At 32.5% G+C, this 26,408-nt stretch overlaps 1 protein-coding gene and 2 non-coding genes across 8 annotated transcripts; all 3 read right to left on the reverse strand.

The window, feature by feature from the left end:
• Positions 1-217: 217 nt before the first annotated feature.
• On the reverse strand, positions 218-13,386 carry LOC143253601 (transcription elongation regulator 1-like). 6 transcript variants are annotated; one of them, XM_076507719.1, is made up of 3 exons: positions 13,312-13,386; positions 3,459-3,639; positions 218-415 (listed from the first exon to the last, which is right to left on the reverse strand). In XM_076507719.1, the coding sequence occupies exons 1-3, from the start codon at positions 13,332-13,334 to the stop codon at positions 233-235; spliced, it is 387 nt and encodes a 128-aa protein (XP_076363834.1). In that variant the 5' UTR covers positions 13,335-13,386; the 3' UTR covers positions 218-232. The 6 variants fall into 6 exon arrangements, with proteins under 6 accessions (XP_076363834.1, XP_076363833.1, XP_076363830.1 ...); XM_076507718.1 differs by lacking the exon at positions 13,312-13,386 and adding an exon at positions 13,152-13,255; XM_076507715.1 differs by lacking the exon at positions 13,312-13,386 and adding an exon at positions 8,827-8,955.
• Positions 12,594-12,667, reverse strand: TRNAI-AAU (transfer RNA isoleucine (anticodon AAU)). Its single transcript has one exon. It is a non-coding gene; the product is annotated as a tRNA-Ile (tRNA).
• Positions 13,387-17,406: 4,020 nt separating the features above from the next.
• TRNAI-AAU (transfer RNA isoleucine (anticodon AAU)) lies at positions 17,407-17,480 on the reverse strand. Its single transcript has one exon. It is a non-coding gene; the product is annotated as a tRNA-Ile (tRNA).
• Positions 17,481-26,408: the final 8,928 nt, after the last annotated feature.

The raw sequence follows: 26,408 nt of genomic DNA on the forward strand, positions 1-26,408 counted from the left end.
AGGTAAACTGAAAAAACAAAACCTTCTCTGGGAGGGGTCCTCACTTCATAGAAGCATCCACACTGAGGGGTGTGTAATGCAAAGCATGGAAAAAATGTGTGTGACAAAGGTTACTGAGTGAACTCTAAATTGAACTCAGGAATGACACACACACACACACAAAGTATATCTCTAATTCCCTTATTAGAGTATGAAAAATAGACATACTTGCTGGTCAAGTTTGCTTCTTCCATTAATTCTGAAAGTCATCTTTATGTTCTTTCATCTTGTTCCTCTTCTCTCTTCGTTCCTCTTCTGCTCGTTCTTTCACGTACTTCTCAAACACCTGCTTTCTTTCCCTAGAAGTCAGCAACAAGTAGTGTGGGTCAAACACAATCTTGTGTAGCTCCTTCTCCCATGTAGAAAATGCTGAGACCTTTTTGGAAAAATTTATTTTCAGATTTATAATATATGAAACAGTTTTCAAATCATTTAAAAATATTTTAAAGCAGAATTACATGATAAATATTTGAATAAGTAAAATTAGGTTGTTGATAAGCTGTTTCAATCTGAAGTTTGACAAAACAACAGAAAAAAATACAGCAGGTTATTCATTAAAAAAAAGAATTCAATACGTGTACATTTTAGCATTCACTATGGGCTTTGTTGAGCCAGCCATGATAATGACCCAAAACTGACCTATATAATTTTAACACTAACATCTAATACATTTTGTGTATCTTCATGAAATTTCTCAGGTTTCAAGTAAGCATTAATTGTCTTACTACGAGCTTCGTCCTAGGGGCAGACACACTTAAATATTTAAAACAGCATGCATATGTTCATGAAATTTTGCTAATTAGAAGTAAATGTTGCAATGTATTTGTACAAAAACATCAATTTTTAAAATTATATTAATGATTCTTTTTAAAATCATGACTGACTTGTTCTTTTTTTTTCAGATGTTGACTGTCAAACATGAAGGTAATTTTGATTTTAAGTTCCAAAATATTTCCATGCATCAAAAAATTATCATATTTCACATGCAAAATATTTTTTTGTTGGAAAACTATAATTTATGTTTTTTCACTACTGTATCTCTGTACAGGTTTGGTTAATTTGACTTGCTCCTCGTAATTACCATAAAATTTAAAAATAGATATACATTAACAGAAAACCACAAATGTTTTGTCTAAACCACTTAAATCCCATAACATTATACATCTAATATTTCTATTATTTTTAATTCAATGATCATTCAGCTGTGTCCTACCAACATTACGGAAGTTTCAATGATATGGCACACATGCACTGCTGTTACCATATCAAATAATATAAATCTGAACTTTACATAGTGACTTGTGTTGGCATTGTAAAATGCAGTCACATTTCAGTTATAATACATTACATATGAGTGTGTGTGTGTGTGTGTGTGTGTGTGCATTATTACTAGTTACAAATAAGTTCTTAAATAGCAGTTATTTTCCTTATCACATAAAACAGTAAAGAAAGAAGTGTAGAAAACAATGATCTTTGTACTCCACTGCAAAAAGTTGTGAGCCTTGTCAAATTTTGTATGTGGAGAATGTAAAACAACATTTTTTGGGGTTTTATAAATGTTTCAAACTAACAAAAACAAAAACATATCAATACCATAGATTTCTACTAAAATTTATCAAGCTTCCTGACTAAGCCGTATTTGGGTCTAAAAAAATTTCATTTCTGACCACATAGTTTTAATCACTTAAGCATTCAAACTTGCAATGGAAATGACAGCTTTACAGTGTAAATACTGTATGAAAGTTGGCAGAATTACCAAGTTCAAAATGAGTGCTTTTTATTGGTTATTAATAAGTAATTGAGAAAAGTCAGTATAGGCATACAAATAATTTCCAAAACAGGAAGTGGGCAGACACTGTGGTGAATTTGTTAAATATAATATCTCAGCAAATAGGAAAGGTAGCAGGTTCTATTTTAGTTTGTCAATATTGATAATTTGCATTTCTAATTTGCTTTGTAGAGAGAAACTCTGAATTTTTAATGAAGCATTTTCACTAAAACTTTCTAGGTGTATGTATATAATCAAAGTGTTAACTGCTCCAAGGCCAAATTGATTTTGATGTTCACACAGAAAAAACATTTATTAATCTGAAAATTTATTAAATTACTTTGCATAACCTCTAAAACGTTCAGAACAAATTTCAATTGTTTCTTTCCAGGAAAACTTTATATTTTATCTGTTATTGTTTCTAACCTAACTATTTAAGAGGTTGAAGGCCAACCTGACAGTCACCATAAAAAACACAAAATAAATCTGCTTATCGTTTTACTTCTACAATGATATTAAGTCATAATATGAATCTGCATTTGTTTCACCTAAACAGCTTAAATTTTGTAAAATTATAGATGTTTCTGTTTACATTTTATTGTTTTACTGCTCTTTGAATCATGTCTACTAATCATACTACCACATACTTCATAAATTACTTGGTAAATATGAAACTCATGTTACCCTATCTAAACGCATAAAATATGGGCTATTTACAAGCATAAATTGAAAATTTTTATTATTTTTTTCTTTCTCTTACCTAATCTAACATGATAAGCTTCTAGTTTCTAAACTGTAGATGCATCTATAAAAATAAGGAATATACATTATGAAAATAAGAAATATAATACTGACCTGGATTTTTTTTCTGCTAATAGAAACTTACCCTGCATTATTACACTAATGTACTTAACTAAATATTTTTTTACTTAATTAAATAATGTACCATAAAACACAGAATAATAGCTAAAAACAGCATACAATATACCATTTATTATCATAGTTTGTTTGTTTTTTTTAACTTTCTAAGTGAAAGAGTCATAAACAATTATATGCTCACAGATGTGTCTTCAATGGAAATAAAGCTTGAAGTGGAAGCAACATAATTCTCAGTCAGAAAACAACATATTATAATAGTTTTTGATACATTAAAACCATAACTTTCTATTGATTATAAATAATATAATATTAAATTTCACAGACAGAATTACCAGCAATTTGTGAAAGAGAAGATGTGACTGGAGACAAGAAGGTTCCGATTTACATTTTATGTGTCTGTAACTAACTAAAATTGAAGGCTATAAAAAGTATGCTTTTCCTGAGTAATAACAATATTATAATAAGTAACTTATGTTAAATTCTGTACTTCTTAGAGGGTTGGTAAATAAATTACAAAAGATGGGATACCTAGAGAGAAAATATCACAATTCTTACACTAGGAATTACACCAAGGATTTTTAAAATAAAATATCCTCATAAACTTCAAAAGTTACATAAGATTAATATTTTATTTAACTATGTTTTATGCCAAGTATATTTGTATAGAATGGATACAAAGTAGTTCAATTAAATTTTAAATGCAACTCTTTTAAAATGTCAAGACATGCACACTTTGAAGTTCCATAGTGAAGGAGACAAATGCCTGGCTTACCTCCTTCTCTGCAAGCATATCACGAAATTGTTTCATTCTGATCTCCAGAGGAACAGCTGCTCTTTCTTTAGCAGCCTCTTTCCCAATGTCAATTCTACCCGTTTTTTTGTTATTCTGGTCCTCAGCAACCTTATTTTCCTGACTTTGTGTCACAGTTGTCTCTGTACTATCAGTTTCAACTCTGAAAATAGTAGTATTATACAAACATATAACTTCTTCCTAGAACTGTCACATAAACATGAAACAAAAAACACCACGTTAGTTCCAAAATTCATTTCTATATCCAATCATATTAAAACTTTCATCAATAGTCTTTTATATTTCAAACAAAACCAGATTAATGTACCATTTATAGGGTACAGTGTCTTATTTACAAACTTTCAAAAGAGTACAACTGAATAATTAACATTTTTAAATTACAAAACTGTTAGTGCACATACAGTGTCCACAATTTAATGAAACTTTCTGATTAGAACTTTCACAAAAATAGATAATTCATAATAATTTATTTTAAAATTTTGAAAGCTTTCATAATATGATTATTCAAGTCATAAAACTAAACAAGCTGATGTCAGAAAGACCATCCTTACTCATCACTTTATCATCTTTTTAGATTCTCTTTATCACCTCTTTAGATTTAAACATTTTACAAAATGCACACTTAACCACTCCAGAATGCAGCAGTGTTACTGGTATCTCAAAATTTTTTTCCTAATTCACAGTGAAAATATTTACCAAAATTTACAGTTTTAATCTGAATTTGCTATTTTTACATGCTTTTGATTTTGAATCTAAAATTGAAATAAGAATGTGTGAGAGTTTGCAGTTTACTTGATATCTGTCAATATTTTTAGGCCTATTGGTTTTTACTACTTCACTAGTTTCAAGTATTGAAAAAAGAATTTAATATATATTAAAAAGAAAGCCTTAATCAAAATGATGCACAAAAAACAGTTACCAAGGCATAATCTATAATAATATGTTTTTTATAGGATATGACTGTGAAAACAGGACAAATACAGAAGCAAAGATGCACAGTCTATTAACCTTAATCTCCATTCACTGTCTCATAGGCAAAAAGAAGAAAAAGTAATTACAAGAATAAGAAAAAAAAATAAAGGTAAGAGAACAGGCTGTGGGTGCTCAAGCTCACAACATTCTACATTATCTTTTATTGCCTGCAGACAGTGATGGGAAAGTGACTGCTCTTAGAAGTAAAAAAAGTGAAAAACAAATAGGAGAAAGGTCTTGTCATCAGGAATGGTGAGTAGAAAAAACTTTACTTCCTGAAATTAGCATTCTGGCCCCCAATATGATAGCAGAAGCTCAAATTAATAAGATAATATTAATCAGCAGCAAAGCACATAAATTGTGTTAAAATACATACAGAGTTGTCTAAACCAGTATGACAGTCATACTCATAAAAAAAAAAAAAAATCTACTGTAACTACTAATTTTCAGACCATTGTCTACTTTTTATTAGAGCTTGTATATTCATTGGTGTCAACTGTCAATATACACATGAAAACAGTGCCAAAATATTCTGTTCAACTAACCTTACTGAAAATAAAAAATTTGAAGCATATGTGTAACTCTTAGTTGTTGCTATTCATTTAATATATTTTCACATTATATTTTAATAAATATATTAATAATTATCATAATCATTAGTTAACGTTTGTATCAATATTTTGACATTAGCAGTAAATTACTGTCACTTGTAACACATTTTAGGGAACCTGAATAGTTGTGACTTTATAAAACTAACAGCAGCTGAATATGAATAACTACTGTCAGGAAAGAGTATTTCATATAATGGAAGAATAAAATTTTCTTTTATTAAAAATATTTAAATGAATACTATTAGGTGTTTTGTTCAGATCAAAATAATGTGCTTCTAATGCAGTAATTGAAGTATAAACAATTTCTAAGTTACTGGGTAAACAAGTGTAGTGTTAATGAAATTGTTTCAGGATTATTTACACTCATTAAGTCACCAATATAAATTAAAGCAAAATCAGCACCAGAATTGTATTGTTTTTAAAATTAAAATATATAACTTATCTATACACGTATAACACTTAGCTACCACTGGAATACCAATTAGGGTAAAAAATACTTATAAATACACAACTATTTATTTTGGGGGGTAAAATTTTTCTTAGAGCAATATAGAAAGACTGCAATTCTGTTCCATTAAAAATTCATAACTAAACATAAACTGTTGTGTAGTTTAATCAAATGATTGAACAGCCTGACCTTACCCACAATTACTAAAGTATTCTGCAATAGGCTGATCATTTTTATCATCTAAAAAGTATGTTTATTATAACTATTATTTATATATTACTTTTGTCAAATTAAATAAAATATATTAAAAGAGGTAGATAGTTGTTTGTTTTAATGGAGTTGGAAAGAAACCTAAATTTTACAGAAGATTTACACAATTTTGATACATTTTCTACATTTTAATGAAATTAAATTACTACCTTTAGACTGGTTAACCAGTTTAATTATTCATACTATTAACTCTATTAATTGTAAATTGTACATGAAATGTCTTGGAAATAAATCTAAAATTACAACTAGCTTGCTCACTGAGAACAATATTGTTTTCTTGCAGTTTTTGGATCTTATTCTTCAACTGAAAAATCAGTATCTCTATTGAAAGTATTTTAAAGTTCGTTAGAAAACTTTAAATATTATATCATTAAGCAAATGAAACATGCATTCTCAAATCTACCTAGAAAAATAAAATGTAATTTTCCAAATGTACTTGTTAATACTGTTTTCAAACAACTTCACAAATTCTAACAATTCTGTAGTTGGGTCCTTCTTTTAAGAATTTCACCTATGTTCCTTTTCAGTTTATAAATGACAAATAATTGTTTATGAAAAAGTATCAATAACAACACTATTTTTACATTCACAAAGTAAAAAGTATTTACTTCATCTACACCCAAATAATTTAAGAAACTCTTTTCTAGTGTTTTTAAAAACCAGTGTGTATCATTGTACATCATGCTTGATTTCTCAAAATGAGAGAAGTTAAAAAAACCCAAACTCCATTTTTCCAGATAAAATAGTGTCAGTACTATCCGTACTAATATTTTAGTGACAAGAGTGTAGGGTGGCTGTGGGTAGTACCATGAAACATTGTAAGTGTTAGCATAATAAACTTGAGATGTAGGAATGGGATCAAGAAGCCTAGTACAATTGCATAAAATTTATCATGAAATTTAAAAAACCATCTATTCAATTTTAAATTTAAATAATTTCTTAAGCCATTTTCTATCATATCACCAACATTTTAAATTAAAAAAAAACAACCTCCTCCTTAATGAATGGAGACTAATTAAGAAATAAAAATATTTTTCCAGTTTTGTTGTCTATACATTTTATTCTATAATTTCATTATACAGACTAATAAGAATTAGGTTATATGTTTGTTGCTAAGCAACAACATAAAAGCCATTGTTGCAACAGTCTTACCAAAGTGTACTATCTTTTCACTATAAAAGTTGTTGATCTAACTGATTTTTACCAATAATTATTCTATAAATATGCCACTAACTTATTTCTTAAATGATCGTAATTTTGATTGGCTCACAAAGAAATTGACCAATGTTTGATTGCCTCAACTGCACTTCCTTGCCTCCTGTTGGTCAAGCTTGATTTTACAAAATTCATTTTGTTCAATTAGCAATTAAAAGTGAGGTTAGGGTATATTAAGGATGGTAGTACTAACTATCATTTCTGACTGCCTATATGCTATGTAAAAGTTTTCCAATCTAATTTCATATTTATAACTCATTCTAGTTTGACGTCCAGTATACATTGTTTACTAGTGTTACAGGCCACAAATACCAGAACTATTACAGCATTTACTGTCATTGTAAATGCTTTATAATGACAAAGAAAAATGTCATCAATTACAATTTAGTGAAAAATGAAAAATAAATAAATTATTTTCAGAGGTAAAATGTTTTTCTTCAACCAATAAAGGAGGAATACAACCCCGTTCTTTTCACAAATTCAAAACCAGTATACTTTAAAGTGCATTTCAACTTCTATATGGGTTCTACCCTCCCAATCACACCCTCTAAAAAACATGAATCAGCACCAGAATTATATTGTTTTTAAAATTAAAATATATAACTTATCTATACACGTATAACACTTAGCTACCACTGGAATACCAATTACAAAAAAAATACTTATAAATACACAACTATTTATTTTGGGGGGTAAAATTTTTCTTAGAGCAATATAGAAAGACTGCAATTCTGTTCCATTAAAAATTCAAAACTAAACGTAAACTGTTGTGTAGTTTAATCAAATGATTGAACAGTCTGACCTTACCCACAATTACTAAAGTATTCTGCAATAGGCTGATCATTTTTATCATCTAAAAAGTATGTATATTATAACTATTATTTATATATTACTTTTGTCAAATTAAATAAAATATATTAAAAGAGGTAGCTAGTTGTTTGTTTTAATGAAGTTGGAAAGAAACCTAAATTTTACAGAAGATTTACACAATCTTGATACATTTTCTACATTTTAATGAAATGAAATAACTACCTTTAGACTGGTTAACCAGTTTAATTATTCATACTATTAACTCTATTAATTGTAAATTGTACATAAAATGTCTTGGAAATAAATCTGAAATTACAACTAGATTGCTCACTAAGAACAGTATTGTTTTCTTGCAGTTTTTTGGATCTTATTCTTCAATTGAAAAATCAGTATCTCTAAAAAATACAAAATTCAATCTTAACCTCAGCTTATAAAGTTCCCCTCGTACTTCGTCCACATTCATGCACAAGTATGCAAACACAGACAGAATTTTCGACAGGCTCTTCCATTGTGCACTGAATTATTTTAATAAGAATTGACATAAAAAATTTTTATTGAGGGATCTTGACAGATACTACGTACGTGATGAACATAGTCCTTAGCATCTCTCTCCAATAAATACATATTTAAGAAATATAAATGAAGCTGACCACCAAGCACTTGACGATTAGAATTAGTATAATATTCGTAGCTTTATTTCCTTTCTTTACTTTTTCTTTTTTCTTATTTTATTAAATATTTCAGGATATAAATAGATTTAAAAAATTAAAAGTAATAACGAAAAGTATAAAAACAGAAAATCAAAAAAAAATAATTCATAAATTCCAAAAATAGCATCTCAAGGCATTATATGAACATTGCCTTGAAAAGGGCCGGAGTACTGTGGGTTACTCTGGCCCTAAATCACTCCAACGAAAATATAGTAGTAGTCGACATTAAAGTTAGGGATGGAAGAAGAGGTCATTTGCAACGGACCCTCCTGGGTATCCAAAATACAACATACCCAAATACCCACAAAGAAGAAGTTGTCGGCAAGTGATATTGTCGGCAAACGGGTTGTCGCCGAGCCATCTGTCGATTAGTACTGTTGTCGTTGAATTGAGTGTCGCTCATGTTGGCTATGGCTCGTTTAACAGTGAATAGTTTCTGTTATGTATTTTCGTTTTTTCTATGTTAAAGGCGTTTCTTTGGTGTAAATATATATCTGTATTTGTGGATTATTTTTATCATCTGAAAGTCTTTTGTTTTTCTTCGTGTGTATGAAGCCAGCATGTATATTCAAGTTTTTCTTTTGTATCTTTTAATACTTCGAGTCCCGGTCGCACCAAACATGCTCGCCCTTTAAGCTGTAGAGGCGTTATAATGTGACGGTCAATCCCATTATTCGTTGGTAAAAGAGTAGCCCAAGAGTTGGCGGTCGGGGATGATAAAAAGCTGTCTTCCCTCTAGTCTTATACTGCTAAATTAGGGACGGCTAGCACAGATAGCCCTTGAGTAGTTTTGCGCGAAATTCAAAAATAACAAATAAATAACTTTTAATGCTTTCAAATATCACTGCTATTATGTTTATCATGAAAGATCTTTTCATTGTGCGTTGTACTACATTACATCATAGATAAAGAGTTTTATTTTCTTGTATTTAAATGTGGTTTTTAGTTTAAAGTTTGTGCTATTGATCATTCTTTGGAACAAGAAGCATTTAGTGTTTCTTGACTACGTAAGGTCAGTAGATTTTAAAGTCGAAATTAGTAGGAAGAAGTATAATATGTAGACACATTATTCATTTCCTACTTTTGTATTTTAATGTTGGAATTTTCAAAGCTTTTGTGTAGTCTGATTCTAAGCACTTTTTGTATAAACACGGTATCCAGAAAACTACTTAGTTTCCTTCTAGTTGCCTTTGATGTTTACAAAACTCAAAGTCAGTCACATCAATTGACACGTTTTTTTTCATAAATTTAATAAGTAGTGGTTATAATATTATTTACAAACTACATTTGTACTATATCACAGATAGGATAGAGAAAAGTGGAACTTTCCCTCATTTGTTTTCAGTGGCGTGTGATCTCACAAACGTTTCTAACAACGTACTCATGCATTTAATTTGTTGGCTGGAATGGTTCTCGGTTTAACACCATTATTTCATTATTTCCAAGAGTCGTGTTCTTTTACATTTTCCGCTTCTTCGAAGTTGATTGGTGGTATGCCTCTATAATATCTTTGCTTATATGATTCGCGTTCTTTTTTTATTGTTGTTGTTGTTTCTGGAGCCATACATTGTTTTATTTAATTCTCTGCATTTCTCCAAAATGTCTAATCTGTCGTTTATTTTGTCTCCTTTCTTGCCTCTGATTGCGTTCATTAGCGGTTTTATCCATTTTTTTTTGTATCTATTTATCCTCTGTGCTCACTCCATTAGATTTTTTTTACTTTTATTTTTCGGTCTCAATCTTTTTTTCAATTCAACCAATCTAACTAATAATGTCTTATTTTCCTTTTTCCGACGATCTTTCCTTCTTTTCTAAAGTATTTCTTTTAACTTGTTTTCTTGTGAGAGTGAAAAAAAAATTTTACGCGTCTTATTTTTTTTCGGTATCGTTGATAATGTTACTTAGTTCTTCAGATCTTTTATTTCATTTTAAGTGCTTCATATCTGTTTTCTAGAATTAAATGAAAAGTATTGTTATGCTATTCAAGCACATAATTGTCCATTAGTATTGTTTTCATTCTTCCACAATATACGTAACATGCAGAAAAGAAAACTATATAAAAACAAGGGAAAGCACTAAAATAAACGAATCATGATAAATCCGTTACACCTTTCGAAACAGGCACGCCATTTAACAAAATTTAATCAAAGTTTATTATTAATAGAGTTGTGACATATTTCTTTCGCGCCTCACGTTAAGTACTTGTAAAATATATAGGCTTTCTAATAGCCTTGATGTCGTAAAGAAATTAAAAGTTTTAAAATTTGTATTAAAATAGTACAAAACTATTTAAGAGATAATATTAAAAATGTCTATTTTTAAAAGGTAAAATATATCATCGTAAACATTTTTGAAAAATAGCTCTGAAGTGTTTTCTATTATTTGAGGTTTCAAGAAGACAAAAATAAATTAATTATAACAGAGCAGTATAGTGAGATTCTAAACATCTCTTTACTATAAGGCATACGAAGGGTTAGCTACTCAAATTACTAGGGTAGTTGATACTACATGAGTGTCACTGTGACGTAATACAAATTTGAAGTAGCAATTTATCAGGTCATTCTATAAATAATGTCCGAAAATTTAATACACAAAATGCATCATCATTTCTGTCTTTGTAAACGTCTTTAACGACGAATATGAAAATGTTCAGGCAAATATAAAATCTAACTCAACACATTAAACGAATAAACCTTTGTGAAGATGGATGCAAAGAGCAGGGAAATGCAAATCCAGCACGTCGGCACATCAATACAGATGTCTATAGTTTAAGAAAATTTACATACTTAATGATGGGCCTCTTTTCAGTGTTGGGATCAACAGATGCAATGAAACTGAATTTTGCTGTAGGGGAGAAGCGAAAGTACTCGGTAAAACCCCCTTTCAGGTCAAGGGCTCCGAATAAAAATGCCATGACCGTGCCCGAAAGCAACCTGTAGGAGAAAAGATACACGGATGTTAACGTAAAATAGCTGTGGTATAGAGGAAACAACACAGATTAGTGTTAGAAGAGACTTGACGTTTGTAGGAAGTCGATAAGGTTAGGTTCAAGGAAACCGACATTGGTATTTTTGCTTGGTGAGATCATTATCAACCTACTGTGCGATAATGGTCTCAAATTATCTGGTAGACCGTTTGCGTGACGTAGCAGGTACAGATGGCTGGATTTCTTGCGGATGTTTGCAAGAGACTCTGGTGAATCGCTTGTTGTCTTCTTTTTTTCTGTATTGCTTCATGGTTGCTGTCGATGTTGGTTTGAAATTCTTCGTTTGTTGTACAGAACTGTTCATTTGATCTTGAGGCGTCACACGTATTGTTATCTAGAGTTACAGTCTGAGTGCTTAGTGATCGTAAACTGTAGAAGTCTGTTTCGGTAATCTTGCTTGTAGATTGTTTCTTCAGCTGTGTTATATCGATGACTGGATTTTGTGAGTCGTAAGTTGGTGGAGTATTTTGTGTTTGAATGGCGTGTTTGGGTATCCTTGGCTCGAATGAGCAACAGCGACGACTTTGGGCAATGAAATGGAATAAATGGTAATAGCATCAGTTGCGTAAAACGCAGACGGCACTGTGCTTCGAAGTAGTTACTATCTTCATAAATTTGGTAGATTGATTGAAATTTTTTGGAGAAAATTCTGTGTACTGTGTATATCTCGATCTTGGTGTGGCTTTCCAGGGAATGTTTGAATTCTCTGGGATGAAATCCTTTGAGAAAAACAGAGAACCTGTCGGTGTGGGTCTAACTGACTTTGACTTGGGCCCTCCAGTGCTTGCATAAGTGTGATAAGTCTCCTGGTGTAGAATGATGGAAAAGAATACCTCTTCGGCGTGTTTTTCTAATTCTGGAATGGTCGATGATTGCACCAGGCTGAGCCTCACCAATAAACGTGGCGATATGTGACGCTGAGAGTGCGTAGAGAGAGGTCGACTATCGGCAGGATAAGTGAAGTAGGTTCACGCAATGAAAACATCATGTTAGCAGAGAGATAAACATGGTCCAGCTGGGTTGGTGTCTTTGCTGGGAATCTCAAAATGTGTCGGAAAAGTAATAACTCATAAATGGCCTGTATGGGGATCGAACCCACGACCTTCGCGTTATTAGCACGACGCTCTAACCAACTGAGCTAACAGGTCAATGAATCCAAAACATCTGGCAATAAGGAAAATATTTCTTTCTTTTCATTCGCAGCAACAAACTTACAACCAGTCCTGAATAACTGAGAAGAATACTGCCAGAATGTCAAAATAAAGATAAAAATTCTGAAAATCCAACTAATACTATTCGCCAGAGAAAGAATACTGAAACAAAACTAGACGAAAGTTACACATGATCGGATCACTTTGACGGACTGCTCCCTCGGTTAAATATTTAGGATTAACTTACGACATCAACTTAACGTGGATACAGCATACTAACAATATCCTAACTAGAATCTGGGAAAGAGCAAATTTGGCTAGAAGCCTATTCGGTTAAAATCAAGGCACATTAACAAATAATATAATAAAAATCTACAAAAAATACATAATACCTATAATAGAATACACATGTCCAGCCTGGATAAACATATCACAAAAAACAATTACACAAACTAGGAAAAATACAAAATTCAATCTTAACCTCAGCTTATAAAGTACCCCTCGTACTTCGTCCACATTCATGCACAAGTATGCAAACACAGACAGAATTTTCGACAGGCTCTTCCATAGTGCACTGAATTATTTTAATAAGAATTGACATAAAATTTTTTTATTGTGGGATCTTGACAGATACTACGTACGTGATGAACATAGTCCTCAGCATCTCTCTCCAATAAATACATATTTAAGAAATATAAATGAAGCTGATCACCAAGCACTTGACGATTAGAATTAGTATAATATTCGTAGCTTTATTTCCTTTCTTTACTTTTTCTTTTTTCTTATTTTATTAAATATTTCAGAATATAAATAGATTTAAAAAATTAAAAGTAATAACGAAAAGTATGAAAACAGAAAATCAAAAAAAAAAAATTCATAATGTCAAAAAAATAGCATCTCAAGGCAATGTTCATATATTGCCTTGAAAGGGGCCGGAGTACTGTGGGTTACTCTGGCCCTAAATCACTCCAACGAAAATATAGTAGTAGTCGACATTAAAGTTAGGGATGGAAGAAGAGGTCATTTGCAACGGACCCTCCTGGGTATCTGAAATACAACATACCCAAATACCCACAAAGAAGAAGTTGTCGTCAAGTGATATTGTCGGCAAACGGGTTGTCGCCGAGCCATCTGTCGATTACTACTGTTATCGTTGAATTGAGTGTCGCTCATGTTGGCTATGGCTCGGTCGACAGTAAATAGTTTGTGTTATGTATTTTCGTTTTTCTATGTTAAAGGCGTTTCTTTGGTGTAAATATATATCTGTATTTGTGGATTATTTTTATCATCTGAAAGTTTTTTGGTTTTCTCCGTGTGTATGAAGCCAGCATGTATATTCAAGTTTTTCTTTTGTATCTTTTAATACTTCGAGTCCCGGTCGCACCAAACATGCTCGCCCTTTAAGCTGTAGAGGCGTTATAATGTGACGGTCAATCCCATTATTCGTTGGTAAAAGTGTAGCCCAAGAGTTGGCGGTCGGGGATGATGACAAGCTGTCTTCCCTCTAGTCTTATACTGCTAAACAAGGGACGGCTAGCACAGATAGCCCTTGAGTAGTTTTGCGCGAAATTCAAAAATTAACAAATAAATAACTTTTAATGCTTTCAAATATCACTGCTATTATGTTTATCATGAAAGATCTTTTCATTGTGCGTTGTACTACATTACATCATAGATAAAGATTTTAATTTTGTAGTATTTAAATGTGGTTTTTAGTTTAAAGTTTGTGCTATTGATCATTCTTTGGAACAAAAAGCATTTAGTGTTTCTTGACCACGTAAGGTCAGTAGATTTTAAAGTCGAAATTAGTAGGAAGAAGTATAATATGTAGACACATTATTCATTTCCCACTTTTGTATTTTAATGTTGGAATTTTCAAAGCTTTTGTGTAGTCTGATTCTAAGCACTTTTTGTATAAACACGGTATCCAGAAAACTACTTAGTTTCCTTCTAGTTGCCTTTGATGTTTACAAAACTCAAGGTCAGTCACATCAATTGACACGTTTTTTTTCATAAATTTAATAAGTAGTGGTTATAATATTATTTACAAACTACATTTGTACTATATCACAGATAGGATAGAGAAAAGTGGAACTTTCCCTCATTTGTTTTCAGTGGCGTGTGATCTCACAAACGTTTCTAACAACGTACTCATGCATTTAATTTGTTGGCTGGAATGGTTCTCGGTTTAACACCATTATTTAATTATTTCCAAGAGTCGTGTTCTTTTACATTTTCCGCTTCTTCGAAGTAGATTGGTGGTATGCCTCTAATATCTTTGCTTATATGTCTCTCGTTCTTTTTTTTTTTTCGTTTCTGGAGCCATACATTGTTTTATTTAATTCTCTGCATTTCTCCAAAATGTCTAATCTGTCGTTTATTTTGTCTCATTTCTTGCCTCTGATTGCGTTCATTAGCGGTTTTATCCACTTTTTTTTGTATCTCTTTATCCTCTGTGCTCTCTCCAGTATATTTTTTTTTTTCCTTTTATTTTTCGGTCTCAATCCTTTTTTAATTTCAACCAATCTAACTAATAATGTCTTATTTTCCTTTTTCCGACGATCTTTCCTTCTTTTCTAAAGTATTTCTTTTAACTTGTTTTCTTGTGAGAGTAAAAAAAAAATTTTACGCGTCTAATTTTTTTTCGGTAACGTTGATAATGTTACTTAGTTCTTCAGATCTTTTATTTCATTCTAAGTGCTTCATATCTGTTTTCTAGAATTAAATGAAAAGTATTGTTATACTATTCAAGCACATAATTGTCCATTAGTATTGTTTTCATTCTTCCTCAATATACGTAACATGAAGAAAAGAAAACTATATAAAAACAAGGGAAAGCACTAAAATAAACGAATCATGATAAATCCGTTACACCTTTCGAAACAGGCACGCCATTTAACAAAATTTAGTCAAAGTTTATTATCAATAGAGTTGTGACATATTTCTTTCGCGCCACACGTGAAGTACTTGTGAAATATATAGGCTTTCTAATAGCCTTGATGTCGTAAACAAATTAAAAGTTTTAAAATTTGTATTAAAATAGTACAAAAGTATTTATCAGATAATATTAAAAATGTCTATTTTTTAAAAGGTAAAATATATCATCGTAAACATTTTTGAAAAATAGCTCTGAAGTGTTTTCTATTATTTGAGGTTTCAAGAAGACAAAAATAAATTAATTATAACAGAGCAGTATAGTGAGATTCTAAACATCTCTTTACTATAAGGCATACGAAGGGTTAGCTACTCAAATTACTAAGGTAGTTGATACTACATGAGTGTCACTGTGACGTAATAAAAATTTGAAGTAGCAATTTATCAGGTCATTCTATAAATAATGTCCGAAAATTTAATACACAAAATGCAGCATCATTTCTGTCTTTGTAAACGTCTTTAAGGACGAAAATATATTGCAGGATGAATATTAAAATGTTCAGGCAAATATAAAATCTAACTCAACACATTAAACGAATAAACCTTTGTGAAGATGGATGCAAAGAGCAGGGAAATGCAAATCCAGCACGTCGGCACATTAATACAGATGTCTATAGTTTAAGAAAATTTACATACTTAATGATGGGCCTCTTTTCAGTGTTGGGATCAACAGATGCAATGAAACTGAATTTTGCTGTAGGGGAGAAGCGAAAGTACTCGGTAAAACCCCCTTTCAGGTCCAGGGCTCCGAATAAAAATGCCCTGACCGTGCCCGAAAGCAACCTGTAGGAGAAAAGATACACGGATGTTAACGTAAAATAGCTGTGGTATAGAGGAAACAACACAGATTAGTGTTAGAAGAGACTTGACGTTTGTAGGAAGTCGATAAGGTTAGGTTCAAGAAAACCGACATTGGAATTTTTGCTTGGTGTGATCATTATCAACCTACTGTGCGATAATGGTCTCAGGTTATCTGGAAGACCGTGTGCGTGACGTAGCTGGAACAGATGGCTGGATTTCTTGCGGATGTTTGCAAGAGGCTCTGGTGAATCGCTTGTTGTCTTCTTTTCTCTGGATTGCTTGATGGTTGCTGTCGATGTTGCTTAGTGATCGTAAACTGTAGAAGTCTGTTTCGGTAACCTTGCTTGTAGATTGTTTCTTCAGCTGTGTTACATCGATGACTGGATTTTGTGAGTCGTAATTTGGTGGAGTATTTTGTGTTGGAATGGCGTGTTTGGGCAACAGCGACGATTTTGGGCACTGAAATGGAATAAATGGTAATAGCATCAGTTGCGTAAAACGCAGACGGCACTGTGCTTCGAAGTAGTTACTATCTTCATAAATTTGGTAGATTGATTGATATTTTTGGAGAAAATTCTGTGTACTATGTATATCTCGATCTTGCTGTGGCTTTCCAGGGAATGTTTGAATTATGTGGGATGAAGTCCTTTGAGAAAAACAGAGAACCTGTCGGTGTGGGTCTAACTGACTTTGACTTGTGCCCTCCAGTGCTTGCATACGTGTGATAAGTCTCCTGGTGTAGAATGATGGAAAAGAATACCTCTTCGGCGTGTTTTTCGAATTCTGGAATGGTCGATGATTGCACCAGGCTGAGCCTCACCAATAAACGTGGCGATATGTGACGCTGAGAGAGCGTAGAGAGAGGTCGACTAACGGCAGGATAAGTGAAGTAGGTTCACGCAATGAAAACATCATGTTAGCAGAGAGATAAACACGGTCCAGCTGGCTTGGTGTCTTTGCTGGGAATCCCAAAATGTGTCGGAAAAGTAATACCTCATAAATGGCCTGTATGGGGATCGAACCCACGACCTTCGCGTTATTAGCACGAAGCTCAAACCAACTGAGCTAACAGGCCACTGAATTCAAACCATGTGGCAATATTGAAAATATTTCTTTCTTTTCATCAGCAGCAACAAATTTACAAGCAGTCCTGAATAACTTAGGAGAATACTGCCAGAATTTCAAAATAAAGATAAAAATTTTGAAAATCCAACTAATACTATTCGCCAGAGAAAGAATACTGAAACAAAACTAGACGAAAGTTACACATCATCGAATTTCTTTGACGGACTGTTCCCTCGGTTAAATATTTAGGATTAACTTACGACATCAAATTAACGTGGATACAGCATACTAACAATATCCTAACTAGAATCTGGGAAAGAGCAAATTTGGCTAGAAGCCTAATCGGTTAAAATCAAGGCACATTAACAAATAATATAATAAAAATCTAAAAAAAATATATAATACCCATAATAGAATACACTGTAGCTGGTACAGTTGTCTGGATTTCATGAGAGGTTTGCTAGAAGCTCTGATGAGTCGCTAGTTGTCTTCTTCTCTTTGGAATGCTTGGTGGTTGCTGTCGATGTTGGTTTATCGGAAAGAGCAGATGTTTCTTATAGTGTTTCAAATTTCTTTTCATCCAAGTACGTTCTGAGGTTGTCACTTGTACAATATATAAATTTCTCAATTAGACATAATTTTCGTGGTGTTTCGAAAGTGTTGCCAATATGCGTAGAATTACATCGTCGATCAAAACAAACCTCCATTTCTTGAGCGTATTCCATATGAGGTTAGGTGTCTTCTTTGCGATCACCTCAAAGCTTTTGGTGATAAACCTCCAGTATAATTATATTCTTTAACCTTATTTTAATCTGTAAAATTTTCAGAAGAGAGAGAAAGCAGCATAAACTTCTTGGGCTTTACTGTAATAATGGTGACCATTTTTTCGGTGGGTCATTCCATGGTTTCGGTAACTTTCTTAAAATGCTGAAAATATTTATGAACTTAATTTTCATTCAATGGTGGTATTTTAACATACCGATTGAGTTTGAAGTTTTTATTTTGCGTTGGTCGATCGGAGTTGAGTTTAAATTTCGTTTCTTTCAACCAAATTTTTTTCGCGGCTTCAATCCGGGCTTGTTCGGTTTTGATACGTTTTCTCTTCGCTTCAACAAGAGCTTTTTTGGCCTTGAAACCTTTGCTTTCCATTTTCACCTCGATACGGGGTTGCTCTTTCTCTTTTTCGTTTTTTAATAGGGGCTTCCTCTTTATGGGCCTCGATGCGAGCTTGTTCAAGCTCGATGTTTTAAATTTTAATTGGATTTCTTAGTTCCTTTATCACTCAACCCTGGTTGGCTAGTGGTAGACACTAGATTATTCCCCTAATGCCTTCTCAGCAACAAATCATCATCAACAATACACTTTATAGCTCATATTTTCTTATTGGTAAACCTCTAATTCTGAGATTTAAGTAACTTTAAGCAATTCACTTTTATTATATTTTTCTAGTTGTTAGAGGTGATTCAGGAAAACCTTGGTAATCATCATGGTCAAATCTTGTTGGCACTGATAAATATAAATTGAATTACGATTTGAATTTTAAATTTAGAACGAATTTTGTCTCTGATTCAGATCCCTTACGAGCCTCCAATTTATTATGTTACGTATTATAATTTATCTCGAACTTCAGATATTTGACATGGAATATTTACAGATTTTGAACATTTAACTTCAGTGTATTTACATTCGACATTATTACTTTTACGAGAACATTATGGAGGCCCAGCATGGCCAGATGGGATAAGGCGTTTGACTCGAAATCTGAGAGTTGCGGGTTCGAATCCCCGTCGCACCAAACATGCTCGTCCTTTCAGCCGTGGGGATGTTATAAGTTGACAGTTAATCCCACTATTCGTTGGTAAAAGAGTAGCCCAAGTGTTGGCGGTAGATGGTGATGACTAGCTGCCTTCTCTTTAGTCTTACACTGCTAAAGTAGGGACAGCTTTTGTAGCTTTACGCGAAATTCAAAAAACAAACATGCTGAGATTTATATACCTTGCCCCCATATGTTGCTAAATTAGGGACGGCAAGCGCAGATTAGATAGCCCTCGTGTAGCTTTGCGCGAAATTGAAAAACAAACTTTGCAGTGGATAACTCGATGATGAACACACAGTCCCTGTTATGTGAATTGATTCTGCATCAACTCAAAATTAATTCACTCATCGTGAACCCTCGATAAGATATCAAGGAAATTCCAGGACAGATAGACCACTCAACATTGTTTGTAATTGTGTAAAGCTTTCGCACATAGATCATTAATTGTAATAACTGTTTTTGTAAATTGTGTTATTATTTCTATATTAAAATATATTTGTATTAAAAGAAATTTAGGGTATCAGTCGTGTTGGCAAGTTTCATAAATTGGATACATATCCATATTTATTTTACTTTTAAATGTAACTCAATTTTAATTTATTGGAAAGTGTAATATGTAATAAACTTTACCTTCAAAAAAGGCAACTTTCAGAAGTAGTAGTTCCAAAGCTTTACATTCAAGTTAAGACACAAGCAGCCCATCAAATATCTTCATCGCTTCTATTCGGCTAACTTGCAGTGACAAAATTAAGAAAGTTAAAGAAACTATATAACATATAAAAATAAAACTTGGTACCTTGTAAGTAGTATTAATATGATTATTTTAAATTATGCTTCTTTCATTATTTTGATGATATACTTTATAAGAAAAGTTTAAGAATTCAAAAGAATTCAATGTTTTAGACATAAAGGTCCATTGTTTTTACAGGTGCATGGCAAGTGGTGTGAGTCATACACCAGTTATGTTTATAGACTAAACCGGGAAATAATAAATGTTATACTCCAAACTTGTCCACTCCATGAAAGTCATAGAGTATATATTACTCGTAAATAGTTAACACAGGTCAGTAAACAGTTTAATAAGTTAGAACATGAGATACAATATGCAATGATGAAAAAAAAAGTTAACAGGCTGGTATCAGTTTAGTATAGTATTTCACATGCTACATCACAGTTTAGTGTTTTTAAATTGTTATTCAGTAACGAACACTAACATACTATATACCTTTTAACTTGGGTCAAGTATAGACGAATGACTGCACAAACATCTTCATCTTACAATGTGAATTTTATCAAGGATCCAGCAAATCTGATGAAAACAAAGCTTATCAACCATGATACTTTATTTCATTGAATGAAGGATGTGACATGAAGTTTAGTTTGAAAGTTGTACCAGTGGGTTTGTATTACGTATAATAATTTATCGCAGACGAGTCTCCGATGTTATGCTACGCACTTTACGTATTACTATTTCAAAAAACCGGAAATCTTAATTCAAAAGTTAATTAATTGTTAATAAGTATTAAAGTTATGATATATGCCAACAAGATTAATACACACAATTTTCTTTCTTAACACAAATATATTTTAATATTCAAATAATAATACAATTGCTATTTACGGTTATTACAAATATACAAGAGTTTCACAAACTATTCTGCAGTGTTCTATCTGGTATAGAACTAAATATTTTATCGATGGTTCAGGTCAACGAGAAGCAAATTATGAGCTAGTATTATTACATCTCACCTCAACTAGCGCTGTCTTTCCTTGGCTGGCCTCACACCCGTACAAGTTGACTTTTTACTGAGCAAAATATCTAATGTTCTCTTAGAAATACTATTGTCCGAAGCTAATTACCCGAAGTTGCATTGCTTGTGATGTTCGAAATCTATACATATTCCTGGTCAAATTATATAGTTTTCTGATTAATAAGTATTAATTACAATTTTAGCTTCCAAGGCTTAGAGTATGTTGACTGTAGCCAACTAATAACACTTTCTGACCAGATACAAGAAAAGTAAAATTTTGTTACTTTAAGCATAAGCAAACGGGAAAGACCTATTTTTCTCTTCAAACTTTGCTTTTATGACCTGCGTAATGAAATTTTCTAATTCACCCATTTTCCAGAACATTCCAGATAGATTCAGTGCTGTGTTGCTGATAGAAAATTTTCTCGTACTTTCAAGAATTTCCAAAAACCTTTCAGAATTTTCTAGAATTTTCCATAGTTATATATATTCAGAGTCTCACCACTTCAGTTTAGTTTAGCTGCCTAAGTGAACGCATAGATCTATATGATTTTATCAGAGATAGCATCAGGAAGCTGCAAGCATTCTGCTATGTATGTGGTCAATTTATCAAGACAAGAGCAAAAAGTACTCTGTAACAGCATCTGCTAAAATGTGTGAAGCCTATAAGGCATATTTTGGCATGACTGTCGGGGATTAAGACAAACCTTGGGCACCTCATTTTACCTACGAGCACTGTAAAAACGCTAGAAGGTAAGACGGACAATATTTGCTTGCTTATATAGTAAGATTTTATATCATACAAATTTTAGACCTTTTAAAATTTAAATATATTTTATTTTTTAAAAGAGGAAAGAGCAAGTCAGAGGAAGCGTCACCGACATTTTCAAGCTTCTTCACTCGTCAAGATGGGCTCTGCTTCTGTCACAATGTATCCGGTCTGTGGATACAAGAGGCAACTGGAATTGCCTGTAACCCGAACGAGTGGCGCCTCTTCATTGATAGCTCATCCAGAAGCCCTAAAGCTGTGCTGCTCCATAACGGGAATAAGTATCCGTCTCTTTCCCCAGCTCATTCGATGAACCTCAAAGAGGAATACAACAGCGTCAAGACATTGCTAGAAGCCTTGAAGTATGATGAGTATGGCTGTGAGGTTTTCGGAGACTTCAAAATGGTGGCATTCCTGATGGGTCTCCAAGGAGCCTTTATCAAGTTTCCCTGTTATCTTTATGAGTTCAAAAGACAATAATGCAGCAGAAACTACACAAAACATTCAAGGTGTTCATGGTGTGGAGTCTTTCAACGAAAGAAAACGTCGAAGGTGGTTTCAGAAATTCAGGTCAGGTGACTACAGCTTAAGTGATGCGTCACGTTCAGGTCGTTTTGTTGCGTTTAATGATGATTGCTGCTGGCTGCTGAAAATTATGCTGTAACAGTTGAAGAGTTAGCACAAAAGCTTAATTCAACCCATTCAACAGATCACCATCATCTGCAACAGCTTGGGAGAGGTGTGGAAAGTCAGTCCCCCATGATTTGACAGAAACCAACCTTAGAGCAAGAGTGGACATTTGCATTTCTCTGTACTTTTGTGAACGTAACTCACCTTTTTTAGACAGGTTAATGACTGGAGATGAAAAATGGATATTTTATAAAAATGGTAAGAGCCGCAGACAATGGCTCAATGCACGTAAATTGGCTAAAGCACAGCCCAAAATGGACCTCCACCCTAGGAAAGTCTTTTTAACCGTTTGGTGGGACATTGTTTGTGCGATCCACTTTGACTTGCTGCCACTCATTTTAACGATATATACATATTGCATAAGACTTCTATTGTCAACAGTTAGAATGCTCGAATGTTGCACTGAAAGAAAAGAAGCTTGCTTTGATCAATCATAAAGGTGTTGTGTTACACCAGGATGATGCATGGCTTCATACAGCAAGGATCACATCTACAAACATTGAAGAGCTAGAGTGAGAAAAACTTCAACATCCTCCTTATTCTCCAGACCTTGCACCATCTGATTATCATCTATTCCAAAGTTTGCAGAATTATCTTGATGGAAAAGAGCTTGGAACACATTAAGATGTCAAAACTACCCTCTCTACATTCTTTACCTCCAAACCACAAAAATTTTATAGAAGTGCTATTCAGAAGCTTGTGAATCGTTGGCCGGAAGTAATTAATTATGATGGAACATAAATTATTGATTAAATAACATTAAAAGCGTTTGAATTCCTTTCTCTTTTTCTGAACCTAAAATCGGACATTGCTTAAGGGATAACTTGATATATTGTTATGTGGTGGTTGTTGTTTTTGAATTAAGAACAAAGCTATACAATGGGTTATCTGTGCTCTGCCCACCACGGGTATCGAAACCCGATTTTTAGCGTTGTAAATCTGCAGGCATGCCGCTGTGCTACTGGGGGGCATGTTACATCGTATAGTATTGTAAAGTTATGATAATCTATTGAGAAGATATTTAAAATACAATTTCCGTGAATAATCTGGGCCTTAAGTTGGCAGTGCTACGCTTGCCTGATTAAGTTCCGTTAAGAAATAATGAAATGGTTATGTTATTATATCGATATAATATTTTTACTATTTCACGCTTTTCTTGACCATAATATAGAAACCTATTATCAGAAATATTTCCTTGGTTAACTTTATTTTTTACATAATTAAGTCTACTTTACCCTGAAATAAAAAGAAGGTAATTAGAGACAATAAGTTCTATTAAAAGGCGTAACAGTGTCAGCCGTAAATTTCCGAACTGAGAATACTAAAATCCAGAGTTTTATTCCTGTGTGCACAAAGCACAAAGTTAATTTTATAAGTTTGCGATAACAACAAGAGAATATAATTGATATAGTGAACCACCAAGACAGTCCATTCCATCATCGTGATAAATTATTACCCTCTTTCCCCAATATTTTCTGCAAATAAAATTATCTGCAAGTGTTTACGAGTAACATATATGCTACTTAGTGGTTTTGTATCTATAATTCGTTGTTGCTTTAATTTTGCAAGTGCATTACAAAATTCAGGCCTAATTATGAATTTTTTAGGCTACACATCAAGTTGTTTCTATAACACTGGCCTCTTAATTGACTCGCTGAATAGATAACAATAAGATTTCCAAAACTTCACTTATTCAGTTACATATCTAAACTCTTAATCAAAACTGGCTACGTAAGATTTTACCAAATGACGCTAATTCGTACAGTTTCCATCACATTTTACAACAAACGACACTGAAAACAGAGCTATCTCTTCCCCAAATCATTTACAAAACAGATAATTGTAATACAAAACTTTTGAATATAATTCAGATAGATGTAAAAACAAAACAGTTTTAAATTGTTCAATTGTTAAATGAAAGATGAATCGCACGAAGTTAGTGATATATGCTTGGTAAAGTTTACATCATGACAAGTTGTTTGTGTCTTAGAAATTGATACGCTGATTAAATAGTAGAGTCCAATAGGTCATTAAGAAGCAGCCAATATTGTGTGTCTGTGGTTTATGAATAAACAGAAGTTGTAGCTGAAAACAAAAACGAGAAATTTCATTTACTGCCTTTTCGTGAGACACGATGGAATTTCCTCAGGATCTCCAACGTAAACAAATACTTTATGCACCCTACTTCATTCAACAAAAAAACACCAAAACTATTTACTACTACAGCAATGACTGGTCTCGTGCTGTTCCCACATCGTCCAAGCGTGTTCCTTATTTGAATGCAGTTTATATGTTCACTATATAATCTCACATTCTTCTATATTTTGTCAAAAATATAAAGAATAAAATATTTAAATAAGTGGGTATATAGGGAACCATTTAATAATAATTCTTTCGTAGCAAAATTCATTACAAACTAACATTTTACATGCCTAATAATTCACATGGAATAATTTTATAAAAATCTTAAATGTATGCGTGACATTGGTACTGTTTTATTTCATTTAAAACTTGTTTTTAAAAAAACAAGAAATGATAATCATCCTTCGTCAGCTTAAAAAAAGGCATTCACACTATAACAACTGTTGTAATAAATAATAAATAAGTCTTCACATCACTATTGCGTTTGTCGTATCTCAGTCAGCTTGTTGAGCTCTGGATTTGGTGAAACGCATCACCAGTAATGGACATGACAAACAGTAAGGTTGGAATATTACCGAAGTACACTCTTCTTCTTAAAAAAAACAACAGTCATATAGCTAAATACAGAATGCAATTTGACATCATGAGATATTTTATTATTCATTAATTGAGTCAAGTAGAGCAGGTTTAAGTTAATTCGAGCTGCCTAATGCTGCTATCGAACCAAATACCACTGACATTATTACATAAACTTTATCTTATGGAGAATCCAAAGGTGTCGGTTATCAGAAAGCGTCAAGATGAGGATATCATCATTTTATTGGAGCTAATAATGAGGATAATTTTACCACAAACAATGTTGTGGTCATGCTAAATTTATCATATAATGTATAAAAAAATTACACTTCCAAATTTAGCCATTTTACTGCTAACACGACGTAAAAGCCGAGTTACTTATAGATTGTACGTAAGTCGCTAGTTCACGTATCTAAAACATGTCCCTCGAAGCTTACTAGCACGTGCAAGTTCTTAAAATATTCTGTATGCTATAAACGTAGAATTTTAGTAATTATTGGCTAAGAGATCAAATATTAAACCATGTGAGGGCTTGCTTTCTGATAGCCAGATATTATCAATCTAAATTTTTCAGCACAATATTACTGTTGTCCTCAAGGAATAAATATGAATAGCAATTTATAAGTTTAATTTTGACCCTTCAAATTTAATATTAAGAACAACCTACACGAGAGCACGTGGTTCCCACTAGAATGTGCAAATAATGCTGAGTTGGATTGTCTTGAACTTGCTGTTTAGACGCGCCCGATAAATATGATAGAAGTTGAAAGATGCTGTATGCTTCTTAAGAGAATGTTATAGACCACTTTTAGTCATGCTTTTCCAGATATACAAGGACAAACAGGTGGTTCAAGCAACTACGATTTTATGTTTATATCTTTTTTAAAAATTATTACAGGCCTTTCACTCAAATGTTATCAAATACAATATAAAAAATACGGGGTTTTTCGACTGTTAAGCAACAAAAAATTTGAGCATTTATAAACTTACTAGCAAAGTATTTATTTGAACCCAAACCATCCACATTACACACTATCGTATTGGAAATAAGATATACATCGTTTATCTTGATGTAAATAATAAACAAATATCCAGGTTTAATATAAACAAACAGGTTACACAACAAAATTACGAACTGAATCTCAAATTAAAGATAACATACCAAACACATTAGTAAGATATATTTGTTAAATA

The sequence above is a fragment of the Tachypleus tridentatus genome, chromosome 6 (genome assembly GCF_004210375.1).
Source record: "Tachypleus tridentatus isolate NWPU-2018 chromosome 6, ASM421037v1, whole genome shotgun sequence".
Taxonomy (NCBI): domain Eukaryota; kingdom Metazoa; phylum Arthropoda; class Merostomata; order Xiphosura; family Limulidae; genus Tachypleus; species Tachypleus tridentatus.